Raw genomic sequence first — 15,183 nt, 5'->3', positions numbered from 1 at the left:
CACACATCACCCTAAATAAACGTCAAACAAACGGAAAAAAAAAATGGTAAAATGCTCCATACAAATACATCAATTAATCTGGTTAGTAGCATGATGCACAGGCAAATCATCAAGGAGGGTTATTAAGTTTGCTACATTTATCAAATTTGAAAGCTTACTGCGGTGAATCCTCGATATAAGATAATATATAATGACAGTACCAAATGAATACTAATACAACACCCAAACCACAGTTTTTCAACCACACTTCAATTGGCAAACACAAGTACAAAATATGACTGCGCTTCGAGCTCGGAGAAAATCCTTTCAAAATCATTAAGATATAGGCCAGCAGCTGGAACTTACTCAATTCCTTCATTCACTTGTTGATTCCATGCATGGACTCCACAACATCAATCAAAACTAGCATTTAAGAACTTCAGCAATTCATTCCTTTTGTCTTCGGCCGCCTTGTCCTCCTTTGTCTTCTCAAGTTTCAGTAGAATCTGCAAAAAGAAAGAACACGGATTTTCTCTTTCTATTTTTAACCACGACAAAATAACAAGGGATAGACCAGCGTAGATGCCCCTAAGATCTCTAATAAATCTTTGATAAACAGTAAACATATATATTACAGAGCAAGGCTTACCTTTTTTCCAGAGACAGCACTGCGACGAACTCCATCATCTTTGTCACGCCCTAAAAACTGTAGGAAGCAAAATGTTACTTCACTGAGAGACAAATTAATAAAACAAACTACATTAAAATAAAAAAGAATATTGAAGACGTAATTATAAGAGAGTGAAATGAAAACCTTTGAAAGCTGAACAGGGCCGCTACTTCTCTCATTCTTCTGTTTCTATATATGGCTCCCATTGCCAGGAAAAAACACAATCCAAACACATTATCCAGGCAAGCCAATGAGTACCCAGCACCATGCCACAGACCCCAGCTCCAATTTCGAAGAGCCAATCCATAAAACAGGCAGAAAGTACTATAAGCACCTCAGCAATTGAAACATAATATCATATGCATTCAGTGCCCAACACAGTGAATGCAAGAAACTGTGTGTGTGTGTCACATTTTTAATTAGCAGAACAGCACAGGCAAGTTTGAAAAGAAAATTTCCTATGTACAACTTCCTCATGCAATTTTTGTTGGGGTGTGATATCCACACACCCCATTTTACTTCTCACACACCTTTTGAATTTTCGGCCGTCAGATCGGATGAATTGAAGAAGATCAACGGACAGAAATTATCAAGCGGTGTGTGAGAAGTAAAATGAGATGTGTGGATAGCTCACCCCTTTTTGTTTAGTTGTCCTAAAATTATCTACTACTCTCCGAAGCTGGATCAAGATGCATCCACAACTATATAAATAACCGCATTAGAGTTCCCACATATATCTTAGTTAAGCCATGGTCTGGAACATACAATGAATCAAATTATCACAAATTTTAACAAAAAATCAAATGGAGGGAAGATGCACGATAAGCTAGAAAAGGACGATGATAACAGCCTTAACACAATTTTAACAGAGCAATCATATGGAGGCAAGAGAGCAACATAAAACATACTGGCCTACCTCCTTGAGTTTCCTATGATGTTTATGGCGATGACTCTTGCTCTGGTCCTTTTCCTTGCTCTAGATAGAAAGGATCAATTAAATGAGACCAAAGGACAAGCAGAAAATGTAATGTAAAGGTAATATGATTACGTCACAAAGAAATGCCGAACAAGCACCTTCTTATGTCTGTCACTCTTCTTGCGCTTCTTTGACTTACTAGATGTTTCTAGTTCACTGTCCGAAGAACTATCACTTCTGCATTAAACAAAGAAGGAAATATGTCAAAAAGCAGAGCCATCCAATTGTTGCCCGTTAGTATTTCTAACGTGCTTCTAAACCGCAGTGCCCAGTAACATAATAGTTTCAAATTGAAATTCTAAAAGCAGAGAAACCAATAACAAAGCATATGATTCACTTAAGCAACTCAAAATCTTCGCCTAATTGCCATATAGCCCTTATCAATTTCCTTTAGTCGACGCACCTCACAAGGTCCGCACATCATCGATATAATCCACTACTTTCCCTTTGACAACTAAAGTTCAAGATCGAAAACCATGCTTCAATTTAACTTATGATTGATTTTAATCAACTGATGCATTTTTTTTTTCTAAATTAAAACGTAAGGGACCTTAACTTTGAGCTGAAAACAAACGAATTTTCCCATCTGGGTCGTTTCGAAACTTTCCATGTTAGCTACAGGAACTACACAGCGCACCAAATTGCATACAAATTGCAATAAATTACAAAAACCATCTCAAACACGGAATAAAATAACCCAATTAGGGTTTCTCAGAACTAGCCACAAAATTCAAAACCCTAATCAAACAGAGGATAAAACTGAAAACAAAATTAAAGCCATCGTATCTCACAAATATTTACATCTACGACTAGAAAACAATAGAAGGGTTTTGTAAATTGACCTGGAATCGGAAGGAGAGGAGGAAGAGTAAGAATCCGACGAGGAGTGGCGGTGGCGGTGTCTGCGGCGTCGTTTGGTGTTGGAGCGACTGATCTTTTTTCGGATCTTGAGGGCATCTTTGTCTTTCTCCTGGTCTTTGTCTCGGCGACTGCGGTTGTGGCGACGATGTCGACGGCGAGATGAAGACGAAGATGACGAGGAGGAGTCCGAGGAGTACTCAGACAACGATGAGGACGATGCCACCATGTCTCGCGGAGAGAGAAAGAGAGGAGACGGAGGGTTTGAGAAACTGGAGTTCGGACCACAACTAGAAGAAACTCGTTTTTGTGCGGGGTCAAAATAAAAAGGTTTAATTACTTTAGTGGCCCTGAAAGTGTCTTTGAGTACTAATTTACCCCATGATAGTTATATTTTTTTCACTTGCCCTCTAAGTATGTTTGTGTGTCCCAGTTTACTGTTGAAATTCATTAACTGTGTTTCTTATGTGTGTGCCATGTAGGCGTCAGGTGGGCAGAAAAATAAATATCTTTTTTTTTTGTTTTAAATAAATATATTAACCACAAATTAACAATAGGACTATGTTATAAATCTATTTTATTGAAGAATAATAGATAAAGAGGGAAAGAACGGCGGCAAAAGAGAAAATAATTGGTGAATTATGAGGTGTGTCAATTATTAACTAATTCTACTCATGCACATTTTTTCGTTTGAGTAATTTTGTGCTATGTTTACTAATGATTTAAGGCTCATTTGAAAGTATTTAAAATGACTAAAAACATTTTTGAGAAAAACATTTTTAAGTTTCAAAACCACTTAAAATATTTCTTGAAAGAAATTCCAGTAATGTGCTTGTTTGAGAGAGCACTTTTAAGTATTTCCCCCAAAGTATTTTTGGTCATTTTAAATGCATTTGCAGATGAACCCTCAAATTTTGATATATTGTAGATATGCCAAAGTTGAAGTTATTGTTTTGCCCGAAAGTCTACAAAGTTTGTTGACCAAAAATAAAAGAAAGACTTCAAAGTTGAGACCACCCCGACACAAAAAACACAGAGCGGCCTGAAAATACAAGGCCCAAAAGAACAAAAAGGCTAAAAAGTCCTAAATTTGTTTTAATTTTTTATAGTCAAGGGAAGTCAATGAATTTGGAAGATTGCTCCTATTTAACGTAATTTTTGTATTTTAGATATTGAACTATGAAATGAATTATTTATTTATTCTTTTATGTGTAAGTAAAACAATAAAAGTTAGAATTTGAAGAAATTCTACTGCTCCTGTGTTAATAAAAAATAAAAAAAAATTATTGAACTAAAACTCTTTCGTAAAATATAAGATTATATACTTTAAATATAGTTTTTTTTGTTTGTTACCCAAGCATTTCTTTTTATTTTTCTATGAATATTGAAACCATCGTATATGCTTTCCTCTTAATCAACGAGGCGTGATCTTATTTTGTTGGATATGGTAAGATTTTATAAGTATTCGAATTTGAAACAAAGTATCATTTGACAAAGGGTTAGTTATTATTTATTTCTTTTTTTAATTATACTATTTTGTTTTATTTTATTAATTATAATTTACAATTTATATCTTTTTCGATTTATTTTGTTAATATATATCTTTATCGATAGGAATTCTAATTTACAATTTATATCGTTTTAATTTGGACAATATTTTTTCTTTTGTTGGAATTTAATTCGGACTCCTGAAAAGTATAAAAAGAAGAACAGGAGAAAAAGGTTGTTGACCTGTTTGCGAACAAATCCAAAACCCTAATCGCCCTCTCTTCCTCAACCTCCAAAACCCTAGCTTCTCCCAGACTCGTACCTTGCAGTCAGGCGTCGCTCTCAATCCATGGCAACCAGTAAGGCTTTCTTCTTCTTCGTACTCCGATTATTGTTCTCGTATTTGTTTCTAATAAAATTAATATGAAAAATTAATTGGGGATTTGCAGGATTGCAATTCGAGAACTCGTGCGAGGTTGGGGTGTTTTCGAAGCTGACGAACGCGTACTGTTTGGTCGCCATCGGCGGCTCTGAGAATTTCTACAGCACCTTTGAGGGGGAGTTGGCTGATGTCATCCCGGTTGTGAAAACCTCCATTGGCGGCACTCGCATCATCGGTCGCCTCTGTGCTGGTATTCTTTTCAATTTGATATCCTTTGATATTTCTTTTCTCTTCGGTATCAATCAAGAGTTATAATTTCGATGTGTTTTTAGGAATATAAAAAAAAAAACTTGTTGAAATTTCGATTTCAGGAAACAAAAACGGGCTTCTTGTGCCTCACACCACCACTGACCAAGGTATTTTGGTTCTTCCGATTTGTTTTTCATTTTCGGTATTTTATGTTTGTGGTTATTGCGTTTCGGTTTTCTGACTTATTGAGCTTCTGTTTTCGATTTATTGAAAATTAAGAACTCCAGCACTTGAGGAACAGCTTACCTGATCAGGTTGTTGTTCAGCGTATCGAAGAGAGACTATCGGCTCTTGGTAACTGCATCGCTTGCAATGATCATGTTGCTCTTACGCACACTGATCTTGACAGGGTATTCTTTCTATACTTGTTTGAAATTGTTCTTTTCATTGTATCCTGTGCAGTCTTTGTTTTCCTGCAAAAAAAGCACAATTGTGTATGTGAATTCGATGCAAGTAACCCACAAACTCATCTTCACAAATTGAGTACAACCTCTTTGGAATCTTAGGAAATTAGAAAGACATCATACATCTATCACAAGATGTGCCCGGTTTAGCATGTAAGAATTCACAGGTTGTACTGCAGAACATATTAAAACCCACCTTCAATGAAAAATATAACTCAATGATGACTCGGTCAATACCACACATGCACGTCATGGTTGTCCTGCTTTTCTATGTTATATCGACCGTATGTGATTGTTGACAGTCACTTTATTATGCATAACATGACTTTCAGTGTTCACCAGACAGTTTGAATTTATTTCAGATTGATATACATGTAATGTAATTTTGTTCAGACTTTAATGAGGAATTGAATGGTTGGAAAGAGACACTTTATTATGCATAACATGACCATTCACCATATAGTTTGAATTTGCGTCAGAGTTCAGAATAATATATTTGTTAACTTTATTCAGAAATTAAAGAGGAATCGAATGTGCATGTTGTGTTAAGACTTTAGTTCTTATATGAAGTTAGACTCCTCTTTGCCATTTAGCAGATGACATTAAACTTTGAATCCATGCGTTTTGTTCATTTCCTTTTTATTTGTTATTTTTCAGGAAACTGAGGAGATGATTGCAGATGTTCTTGGAGTGGAAGTTTTTAGGCAGACGATTGCTGGTAATATACTTGTCGGCAGCTTCTGTGCCTTCACCAACAGAGGTGGCTTGGTAAGAATACTTCTTTTTGAGTTTTTGTTTCTGAAAGATTTCTACTGTCATTGTTTCATCTTTTTTGTTCCTTTGGACCCATTCTCAATCCTAATTTTAAAAACACTTGTATAGGTACATCCCCACACATCTGTTGAAGATCTGGATGAACTGTCAACGCTCCTTCAGGTCCCTCTTGTTGCTGGAACAGTCAACCGCGGTAGTGAAGTGATAGGTGCAGGCATGATAGTGAACGACTGGACAGCGTTCTGCGGGCTAGACACCACTGCCACAGAACTCTCGGTTATTGAAAGTGTTTTCAAGTTGAGGGAAGCTCAACCTAGTGCTATTGTGGATGAAATGAGGAAATCATTGATTGACAGCTATGTCTAAACAATCTCTCTGCTAGTAAAACTCATGGATATTACCTGTTTTCTTTATTGTCAAAGTTTTTAAATAGTTTTAACTCTGAATTTACCAAGTTGTATAGTTAACCTGTGCAATCTGGTGTTGAAATTTTGTTGAAATTGGGCAATTTACTTTGGAGAATATGTTGTCGTCGTTTTGTTTATGACAATTGTGTTTTGTTCGTCGATTCTTCTTGTTTCGGAAGTTCACGACCGTGCTAATCGTGTTCCGGTTCCTCCTTTTCAAAATTTTCCCTGCTGCCAGAAGTTGGATTCTGGTTGCTTTAATGCTTTGAGATGGGCAACGGAATACATTAAATACTTGGCCTCGAAATGTCACCAAGTATGAGTATGTACTAACCTCATAGTCATTTCATTTCAAACAATGAAATAATACACTATGAGTTATCCCTCATGATTACAACCGACTTTAGGGCAATCGTGCTTGTGATGAGTTAGGCCGATCCAACTTCTTGTACTTAATATTGAAATTTTCATCTCTTTAGGCTAGCTGTGCTCGTGTACATTATAATTGGTGTGCAATTATTTACCAACAAATAACACGAATCATTATATTTCACTTGCTCAAAACAGATATACTACAACCATTCAACCACTTAATGAACTAAATAATTGATTAACAAACCAACTAATAGACATGTAGTGACAAGAGGACAAGTGGACTAATCAATAGATTATTGACAACATCCAATCTCAAATTTCAATTAAATAAAATAAATTTTAAAGTGAGTGATGCTACACACCTGTTTCCAACCAATATGATCGTAAAAAAAAAAAGTAATAATTACGCTTTAATGGAAAAATTAAGCAACATGAAAAATATTTCTTGATCATTTTTTTCTCTCTTAATGTCGATTGTTAAAAAAGAAAGGTTAAGACAGCTCACCTAAAAACAAGAGCTGAAGACTCAATTTTAACATGAGACTAAGCTAGAACTATATCAAAATGTAATTCATTTGATATGTAATACCCGGCTGTCTCATCTCTACCTTCATATTTTAGAATATAGCTGCGCTAATTTATCGTAAACCAACCTTGCAGAATTTTACGGAACAAGAAACTAACCCAGCAGTGGATGAGTTGCCGGCAAGACGTGCGAGATGTAGCTCAGTTACATATTGGAGATATAGGTATGTTGGATTATGTGTTGAAATCAATGAATAATGTGATTGTTAGGAATTACATTGTCTGCCGTGCAGTGAACCCAACCACTCGGATTTTGAAGTACACGGTTCATGATCTTGCAGATGGGGTTAAGGTGATCGTAGAAGTTGAATGGAAACTGTAACATGCATAGATTAGTTGGGATAATTAACACAATTTGATAACAAAAATCATAAAAACTTTCAATTAAATAAAAGAAAGTTTAAAGATGGAGACATACTTTTTGACAAGGGGAATACAATCATAACTTGGTCCTCAAATCTCACCAAAGTATGAGTATAGTCTGTCATATCATTTCAAACAATGAGATAATACACTACGAGTTATCTCTCACGATGACAACTGTGACTTTAGGCCAATCGTGCTCGTGCTGAATCAGGCCGACCTGAATTATACCACCTTCATTGTCCTGTCCCTTCAAACAATGGGAGAACACACTGGAAGTTGCCCCTTGAGAAGACAACTGTGATATAACAGACATAAAGTCTCTCTTAACTGAATCAAAATATTTCGTTGACTGAAGCTACAGCTCCCTCTAAAAGCCTGGACATAGAGTTACTACACCTGTTTCGAACCATATGATTATCAAACCAATAACTATTAAGCTTTAATGGAAAAACAAACAAAATGAAAAAATTCTCAACCAATTTTCATAGGATTCGTATTGAAACAGATCCAATCGAAAATTTAGTTCTCAAAACCACCATGGCAAAAGAAAACAAGAAGCCAAACTCATCGAACTGAATGTCGAAGGCAACTCAGGCAAATTTAGTGACATGTGGAATATGAATTAGAATTATTCGAATTCTTGACTTGCTCATACTCGTGCACATACGTATTGAATATAGTGTGTTCCATGTTAAAATTTGCATTGTAGAATAGAAACTAGATGACTGGGGTGGAGGGTGGGTGAAGATGTTCTCTGTTTTCCTTTCTCGATTCATGACTTCTCTTACTTTAAGTAAGTAAAAGTGCATTTAGAAGAGCATTGAACAAATGAAAGTGTAGTGCAAACATATAGAATAATCAAGTGTGTATACTTGAATAGAAATTGGAATCACTATGATTCTTGAGTTCCCTGCATTAACTAAAATATGAGTAAAATAATCATTTCACTCCTTAACTTTTTCATGTGTTTACTTAGACGTAAAGAATTAGAAAAGTACAACTTTTCACTTAAAAACTCATCATCAAACACCCAAAAATTAGGAATCAAATTGACTAGAGAGACTAGTTCTTTTGTGTGAAAGCGAGAATAAACCACTTAAATTGATTTGGTTTGGTTTAGTCGGGGTAAACGGTTTTGATAGTTGTTTTTTTTTCTTTTTTTTCAAGCATCTCCTTTCTCTTGTCTAAATTTTAGCTCATAAAATGGGCCATGCACGAGGGGTTTGTAGACCCGTAAATATGCGCCTTACATCATGCAAGAGTCGGTCAATACGGTGTGTGCGATATTACTAAGGTTTAGTAATATCACAAACTTTAGACTTTTGTCATAATAAACGAAGTTTCACCAAACATCAACTTTAGGGGAGATTTTCCAATGTAATGGAACGCAGCCCGCTAAATTTTATAATATAATTTGTTGATTTTTTTTAGTATCTGACATTTGTATATCGAACTGTATTTCTACAAATTAAAAAATTTGTTCGACTTTAGACCTTTGACACGAAAAAAAGAAAAAATGTATTGACATTTAACAATTTTGTATAACATACTCATTTTTACTTCTTACACATTCTTTTAATTTTTGATCGTCGGATAAAATAAATTATAGAATATCAAATAACAAAAGTTAAGAAAAAATGTATAAGAGGTAAAAATGAGTGTGAATACCACCCCGGTAAACAAATGTCTCAAATCTGAATTGTCATTACCAAAAAAAAAAACAGAAATAAAAATGTATCAAATCTGGGGAAAATAGAATTAAAAAACAGAAGATCCTCTGCAACCTGAAACGTTCTTCTCCTCCCTTGCAAGCAGAGTACACACACAGCAATTCCACGGAGTTTCGGTGAGCTTTTTCTCTCCGGTTCAGCATTTTTGCTTCGATTCAATTGTAAATTCGTTCGCAAATCCGTCTGATTCTCGTTGAAGGCTGCAAACTTTATGTATGTTAACTTGTATACAGAAGTGGGTTGATCTCCGTTTTTCATGTTGTTCTGTATTTGTATCGTAGAATTCATGATCACCATTGATTTTTTGCTGTAAATTTTCATCTGGGTATGAATAGTTCCATTCAATTTAATCCGCGTAAGCTGGATTTGTTGTACTATGATGAGCAATAATCCGTTTCGGCCCGGCAGTCCTAAGTCCTTCGTAGCCTACCCGAGTGGTGAGTTTGATTTAGAATCTGGAACATTTAGAAAACCCCGAAAGCATAGGAGGTCACCATCGCTTCCCATCAAAATGATTAGGTATATCGGAAACCGAATGCAGTATTATTGCAAGCTGCGTCCCCTTTTAGTTTTCCTCCTCTCCTTGTCAGTTGGGGTCTCAATTCTCATACTTTTGTCTCTGTATGAGAGCCGGTATCAAATGACGAACAACTACCAAAAGTATGACGTGGGTTCTTCTAGTTATCCGCTCCCGAATCTCCAGAATCTAGTCATGGTTGCCGGGCATTCAGTTTATACTAGTAGTAGCTGTGGAAAAGTTGATAAGGAGGATTCTTGGTTTTTGGAGTCTTACCAAAAGAATCCGGGTCAGGCTGCTACTTTTGTGGCTCATATACAAGAGGGAATTGAAGTCGCAGCCAAAGACAATAGAGCTCTCCTTCTGTTTAGTGGTGGAGAGACTCGAAGAGATGCCGGTCCTCGCAGTGAGGCACAGAGTTACTGGGCAGTTGCTGAATCAAAAGGATGGTTTGGTGAGTCTGTTATTTCTCTTGCATTAGACATGTTTTGGCCTGACTTGTTTTCCATATGATTCTTTTTTAAGATAAGACTCGATTGAATGCCGATTATATGAAGAACGATATGTGGATGCTGTTTAGTTCTTATGTACGTGATTGTTTACAATCTTTTGTCTTATGCCGTTCTCTGCACTCTACAGTTGCATTGAATCTACAGTATTTGTGCTAATAATTAGTTTGCTAGAAAGAAAAGATGATCTGCTTTTGTACTGCTTTGTTAGAAGAGTTCTTACAAAAAAGAAAATTAATTCTTTCTGGTGGTGTTATCTTTTAATTATTATTATTGAAGTGCCCAAGTAGAAAGGTTGACTAATGTAGTTTGATGCAATACACACACAATTTAAATGCCAAATTGATAAGTTTACTGCTGACAGATATAAATATATGGACTGAATTTCCTGAAGCATGGTGATTCATGACACAGTTTCCATGTTGGCCATAGATATCACTTCCACTTAAAACCCTTGGCGAACTTGAATTTATTTTAAAGATTGTTTTTCATATTTGGGTAGTCTAATAACTGCACATAAGATTTCAATTTGTTGACAAGGCTGTTAACAAGATAAACCAAATTACACAAGTTGTGAAATGATAAATCCGTTGAAGTATAAGTCATTTACACAAGGGGTAAGTTTATCGGAAGTACAAGTAGTTTAGTCTAAATGGTAGTCAATTTTCACTTTGGTCCACCATTGTTCCCTGTCACTATTCTCACTTCTTGAATTTACTGTAACAAAAAAATGGTAACTCTTCAAGTCTTTCATCCATTTCATCATTCTGTGTTCAATGGAAGTACTTTTCCTGTTTTTAGTGGCATATAAGTAAGGAAGCAGGCATACCCCTGTTTTTTTGGCAAATCATATACCATCGTGGAGTGATCTGGTGCATCCAAATATTCTTTTCTGTAATCTTGCTCCCTCTTTATTCTGTTTCTTTCTCTCTGATATATTTCTCTTTCTCTTTCTCATCTCTCAGTATCATTTATGCATGAAGTACTTAAATTCGTTTTTGTTTTATGCTGAGCTGATTTTGTTTATGCTACCATTTAAATGTTCCTTCATGTTATATGCTTTTTACATTGTTTCTGGTTTGCTACTTATTGTAATGTTTTATTCTTCCTTTTGCCTTTCCCTCTTCTCCCCTCACTTTATTGTCAAAATCGTAGTTGCTTTTGTAAAGGAGAATAAAGCATGATTGTGCGTTAATTTACATCCATGTTGGTCTGAACTATCTTTTACTGGCCTTTAACTCGTATAAAACTTATGCCATGATGGTTTGTTTAGGCCAAGAAGATTTGCGATCGAGGACACTCACAGAAGAGCATGCAAGGGACAGCTTTGAGAATCTTCTCTTCAGTGTGTGCCGGTTCCGAGAACTTACTGGCACATATCCTCAAAATATAACTGTAAGCCCATTCTACCCAATCTGGTTTGTCATCTTTGAAGCTAAAATACAAGTATGGTGTGCTTATTTCTTGTCATAGAGAAACAGTTAAGCACAACGACAACGTAGGCTGAGCGTATATATGTATGTGATTATGAGTACTACACAACTTTCATTCAGCTGCACACTAGAACAAGTCAGTATATGCATCATCCAATAGAAATATGCAAAAGACATCTCTCTCTCTCTCTCTCTCTCTCTATGCATATACTTATGGTATGTTGCCGAGGAGAACAAAACTGTGATTGCTCGTTCATTCATACTCTTTTCTCTTAGGTTTGAAACAAAATATATAAATTTCTATATGAGTTACTTTGAATATCACATAAAGGACCGCTCTGCATGATGAGTATTCCATGAAGCATGTTAAGCATTGTATCCATATTGGTTTGAAAACACAATATATGTTAAGCATGTTAAGCTCCTTTTTGGATTTTCTTAAGCTTCGTAGTATCTTTATGATTTGACTGAATTTGTTGGTTTGCCACCATTACTGAAAGCTCAAGCTATTACGAAAAATATTTTATAGTCTAGCACTTCATTTTCTCACTTTGGCCTCATTACACCCCTAGAACCCAACATGTAGAATTCATGTTCATATTGGGAGGTTGCATTGCAAGTGCAAGGATTCGAATTCAGGACTCCTGCTTTATAACCTAACATGATTGTTTTCAAACCAGGTTGTAAGTTATGATTTCAAGGAGGAGAGATTCGCGCATCTACACCGGGCTGCAATTGGCTTTCCTGAGTCAAGGTTCTTCTACTTGGGCACCCCGGCAATTTCTACTGCAAAAGAAGCAGCCCGGAAAGGAGAAGCAGTCGTGCGGACTCAATTCCAAGAAGATCCATATGGATGTCGAGGTTCACTTTACCGTAAAAAACTAGGGCGCGATCCGTTTCACCGGTCCGTTCCCTATCCAAATGGGTGTCCTGAAATTGAAGGTCTTTTCAGATATTGTGGGTCAGCTCCTTATCCAGGGTCCCTTCCGTGGCCTAAAGAGCAAAATTAATCTGGATAATTCTACTGATCTTGATGTATAGAACAGGAGAATCCACCTAACAGTCATAAAGGGAGTTCCAATCTCACAATAACATATGATTTTGTTTTCCTTTGTAAACAACATTCTTTAAATCAATAAAGGTATATGAAAAGATGAGTTTTCCATTTAGGGCACTATCAATTTTAATAGTCTACTGTTATTTAGTACTGCGGTATAGTGGTATTCCTCTTCATTTGTAAAAGAGATGTCATAGCTTCGATTCTCGTCATAGGCAAATTTGAATTACATATTGCTAGTCCATTGTGAGGCTAAGAACATCCCCCTCCCCTTGCATAGATATTATCATTTGTTCAGAATTTTAACAGTCTACTGGTCCCTGGTTGACAAGTATAGTTGCATGATTTCACCTCTTGTCTTAGTTGGTAGGTTGATAGGTGGTAATTATGAGTTTCCTAGCTGCTATGCTTGGTGTTTAGGGTTCAGATTTGTTTTTTATTTGGACTAATGTTTGTATGTGTTTAGGGTTCAAACATCCAAGATGAGACTCCGAAGAGTCGGCTTTTTGCCATTATTGGGTTGAGCTTGGTCCAATGACATAACATATCATGGGCGGCCTAGAGTGCCATGATCCATCGGTGGCCCTAAGTCCCAATACCCATAGGGCGGATGAATGTCAATTCCTTTGAGATAATTTGTGGTTTGTTGACGATGTCAAGGGTAAAACCGCCATAGTGAGCATATAGTACAATTGTTCTTCTTCTATTAGATGTGGTTAATTTAGAACACTTCCAGTGTGTTAGGTAGCCTGGTGGACATGGAGCAAATCTAATCCAATTGCCTCCCAAACTTGTTTCAACCCATACGGGCAATTGGGCTAGGGGGGGGACTGTGGGAGAAGGCAGGCGTGAGTCCAAAGTCTGAGTGCCTGGGGGCATTGTGATGCAAGGCTGACGTCAATGTGACGTCAGCCACATTATAAAAAAAAATTGCGTTAGGCGCGTGGGTGCGTGTCATCGACAAGATTTCAGGTAGTGGGGCCTGTGGTTTACAATCTGATATGTTACCGTTACTAGGTGCAACGTGGCACAATTTGAGCCGTTCAATTCCAGATCAACGGTCCACGTTTTTCGGCTTTAAAAAAAATTAAAAAAAGAACAAAAAGAAAAAAAAAATCTAATATGTTACTGTTATGCCACATGTCACAATCTGGAAGGTTGGATTTCAATTTTTCTGTAATCCAACGGTAGAAATTAATTAAGTTAATAAAAAAATTTTAAAAAAAATCCGAAATTTTTTTTTTTAAAATTTATCGCACTTTCACATTGTCTCAAATACTTTCAACCACATTCCAATCCTTCTCTCAAAGTTTCTATATACTTTTGTTTCCAAAAAAAATGGCTAATGATGCAGGTACGAATTAGACGGTTATTGAAGATGTTACGTTGTGTTCTAGCTGGGTTGAAGTTACTCATGATCTAATTAAGGGTAATGAGATGCAGTTGCGAGAAATGTGGAGCAATATTCATTCCCTTTTTCTTGGGAAAATTGGTGGCAAAAGAACAGAACAATCGCTCTCAAGTCGTTGAAGAATACTTAGCCAATCGTTTACTCATTAGAGAAATGCCTTGGCACAAGCTAGTACTAAAATTCGAAGTGGAGAAAATTACGCGGATCAGGTAATAATATATTATTTGTTTGTTTGTTTGTACTATACCCAAATTTACATTAGCTACTTTGATTATAATTTTTTCTTCTCCTGCATTTTGTAGACACTTCAAGCACAAGCTTGGTATAACGCCAAAAACAAAAACAAATAATTCAACCGGTGGAAATGTTGGAATATTGTCAAAGATTGTCCTAAATTCAAAGTTGTGTCTGTCGGTCCAGAAGTTGTTATGAACAGCACTCATCCACACTCTATGCCAAATCACGACTCGCATGTTCATGAAAGCGACACAGAACAAGTGTTGGAAGCGACCTCTGAATAAGTGTCGAGGTCGACTCGTTATCCACTTAGGCCTCAAGGTAAGAAGGCTTCAAAGAGAAAAAGGGAGTTCTTCCAAGAATGATTATGCAAAATATATAGAAGAACTTGTTCACCAAGGTGAATTGACTTTGGTGCAGATAATGGCTAAATTTGAGGCTGATAAGGCTAGAGATGGGGCAAAAGTTGTAGTTGCTGAGAGATTATTTCAAGCTAATGAGAGAGAAAGAGAGCTACTTAGGCAGGAAAGGGAAGAGCATAAAGAAGAAAGAAGGGCTCAACAAGATCATGACATTATGAAGGAGCCTGTAGATGTGATGTCTCCGAATTCTAAATATTTTTGGAATTTGGAGAAAGCGAACATGATGTGAATGAGGCGTGCAATAGAAGAGAGAGCAAGTGGAGATGGTCCTAACACCACAAATTGGTTAGGTGA

The 15,183-nt window shown here is 36.4% G+C and overlaps 3 protein-coding genes across 4 annotated transcripts; 2 read left to right on the top strand and 1 right to left on the bottom strand.

Moving 5' to 3' along the window:
- Positions 1 to 35: 35 nt before the first annotated feature.
- On the bottom strand, positions 36 to 2,769 carry LOC137729049 (uncharacterized). Of its 2 annotated transcripts, none has more exons than XR_011067960.1 (6): positions 2,468 to 2,769; positions 1,724 to 1,802; positions 1,566 to 1,625; positions 794 to 973; positions 629 to 685; positions 36 to 485 (listed from the first exon to the last, which is right to left on the bottom strand). XR_011067960.1 is itself a non-coding variant. In XM_068467872.1 (6 exons), the coding sequence occupies exons 1-6, from the start codon at positions 2,710 to 2,712 to the stop codon at positions 393 to 395; spliced, it is 579 nt and encodes a 192-aa protein (XP_068323973.1). In that variant the 5' UTR covers positions 2,713 to 2,768; the 3' UTR covers positions 36 to 392. The 2 variants fall into 2 exon arrangements, 1 of the variants encoding a protein (XP_068323973.1); XM_068467872.1 differs by having other exon boundaries at positions 794 to 838; positions 2,468 to 2,768.
- A 1,399-nt stretch (positions 2,770 to 4,168) lies between these two features.
- Positions 4,169 to 6,355, top strand: LOC137728720 (eukaryotic translation initiation factor 6-2-like). Its single transcript, XM_068467469.1, has 6 exons — positions 4,169 to 4,330; positions 4,421 to 4,603; positions 4,725 to 4,769; positions 4,882 to 5,012; positions 5,724 to 5,834; positions 5,949 to 6,355. The coding sequence occupies exons 1-6, from the start codon at positions 4,321 to 4,323 to the stop codon at positions 6,204 to 6,206; spliced, it is 738 nt and encodes a 245-aa protein (XP_068323570.1). The 5' UTR covers positions 4,169 to 4,320; the 3' UTR covers positions 6,207 to 6,355.
- Positions 6,356 to 9,315: 2,960 nt separating this feature from the next.
- Positions 9,316 to 12,910, top strand: LOC137729693 (uncharacterized protein C57A10.07-like). Its single transcript, XM_068468697.1, has 3 exons — positions 9,316 to 10,274; positions 11,603 to 11,724; positions 12,443 to 12,910. The coding sequence occupies exons 1-3, from the start codon at positions 9,680 to 9,682 to the stop codon at positions 12,770 to 12,772; spliced, it is 1,047 nt and encodes a 348-aa protein (XP_068324798.1). The 5' UTR covers positions 9,316 to 9,679; the 3' UTR covers positions 12,773 to 12,910.
- The last annotated feature ends 2,273 nt before the right edge of the window (positions 12,911 to 15,183 follow it).

This window comes from Pyrus communis, chromosome 3 (assembly GCF_963583255.1).
Source record: "Pyrus communis chromosome 3, drPyrComm1.1, whole genome shotgun sequence".
Classification (NCBI taxonomy): Eukaryota; Viridiplantae; Streptophyta; class Magnoliopsida; order Rosales; family Rosaceae; genus Pyrus; species Pyrus communis.
Note: the sequence above shows the minus strand (reverse complement) of the source record. Positions and strands in the feature narration are given on the sequence as shown.

What these genes read in the sequence shown, in the direction of transcription:
- LOC137729049 (XM_068467872.1), bottom strand. Translation starts at nt 2,712, where the DNA reads ATGGTGGCATCGTCCTCATCGTTGTCTGAGTACTCCTCGGACTCCTCC. An exon ending in AGAGTGACAGACATAAGAAG is followed by an intron (nt 1,626 to 1,723) that starts GTGCTTGTTCGG and finishes CTTTCTATCTAG; the next exon opens with AGCAAGGAAAAGGACCAGAG. An exon ending in GTGCTGTCTCTGGAAAAAAG is followed by an intron (nt 486 to 628) that starts GTAAGCCTTGCT and finishes TTCTTTTTGCAG; the next exon opens with ATTCTACTGAAACTTGAGAA.
- LOC137728720 (XM_068467469.1), top strand. An exon ending in CATCGGTCGCCTCTGTGCTG is followed by an intron (nt 4,604 to 4,724) that starts GTATTCTTTTCA and finishes TTTCGATTTCAG; the next exon opens with GAAACAAAAACGGGCTTCTT. An exon ending in TCACACCACCACTGACCAAG is followed by an intron (nt 4,770 to 4,881) that starts GTATTTTGGTTC and finishes TTGAAAATTAAG; the next exon opens with AACTCCAGCACTTGAGGAAC.
- LOC137729693 (XM_068468697.1), top strand. Translation starts at nt 9,680, where the DNA reads ATGATGAGCAATAATCCGTTTCGGCCCGGCAGTCCTAAGTCCTTCGTA. An exon ending in TGAATCAAAAGGATGGTTTG is followed by an intron (nt 10,275 to 11,602) that starts GTGAGTCTGTTA and finishes TGGTTTGTTTAG; the next exon opens with GCCAAGAAGATTTGCGATCG. An exon ending in CATATCCTCAAAATATAACT is followed by an intron (nt 11,725 to 12,442) that starts GTAAGCCCATTC and finishes TTTTCAAACCAG; the next exon opens with GTTGTAAGTTATGATTTCAA.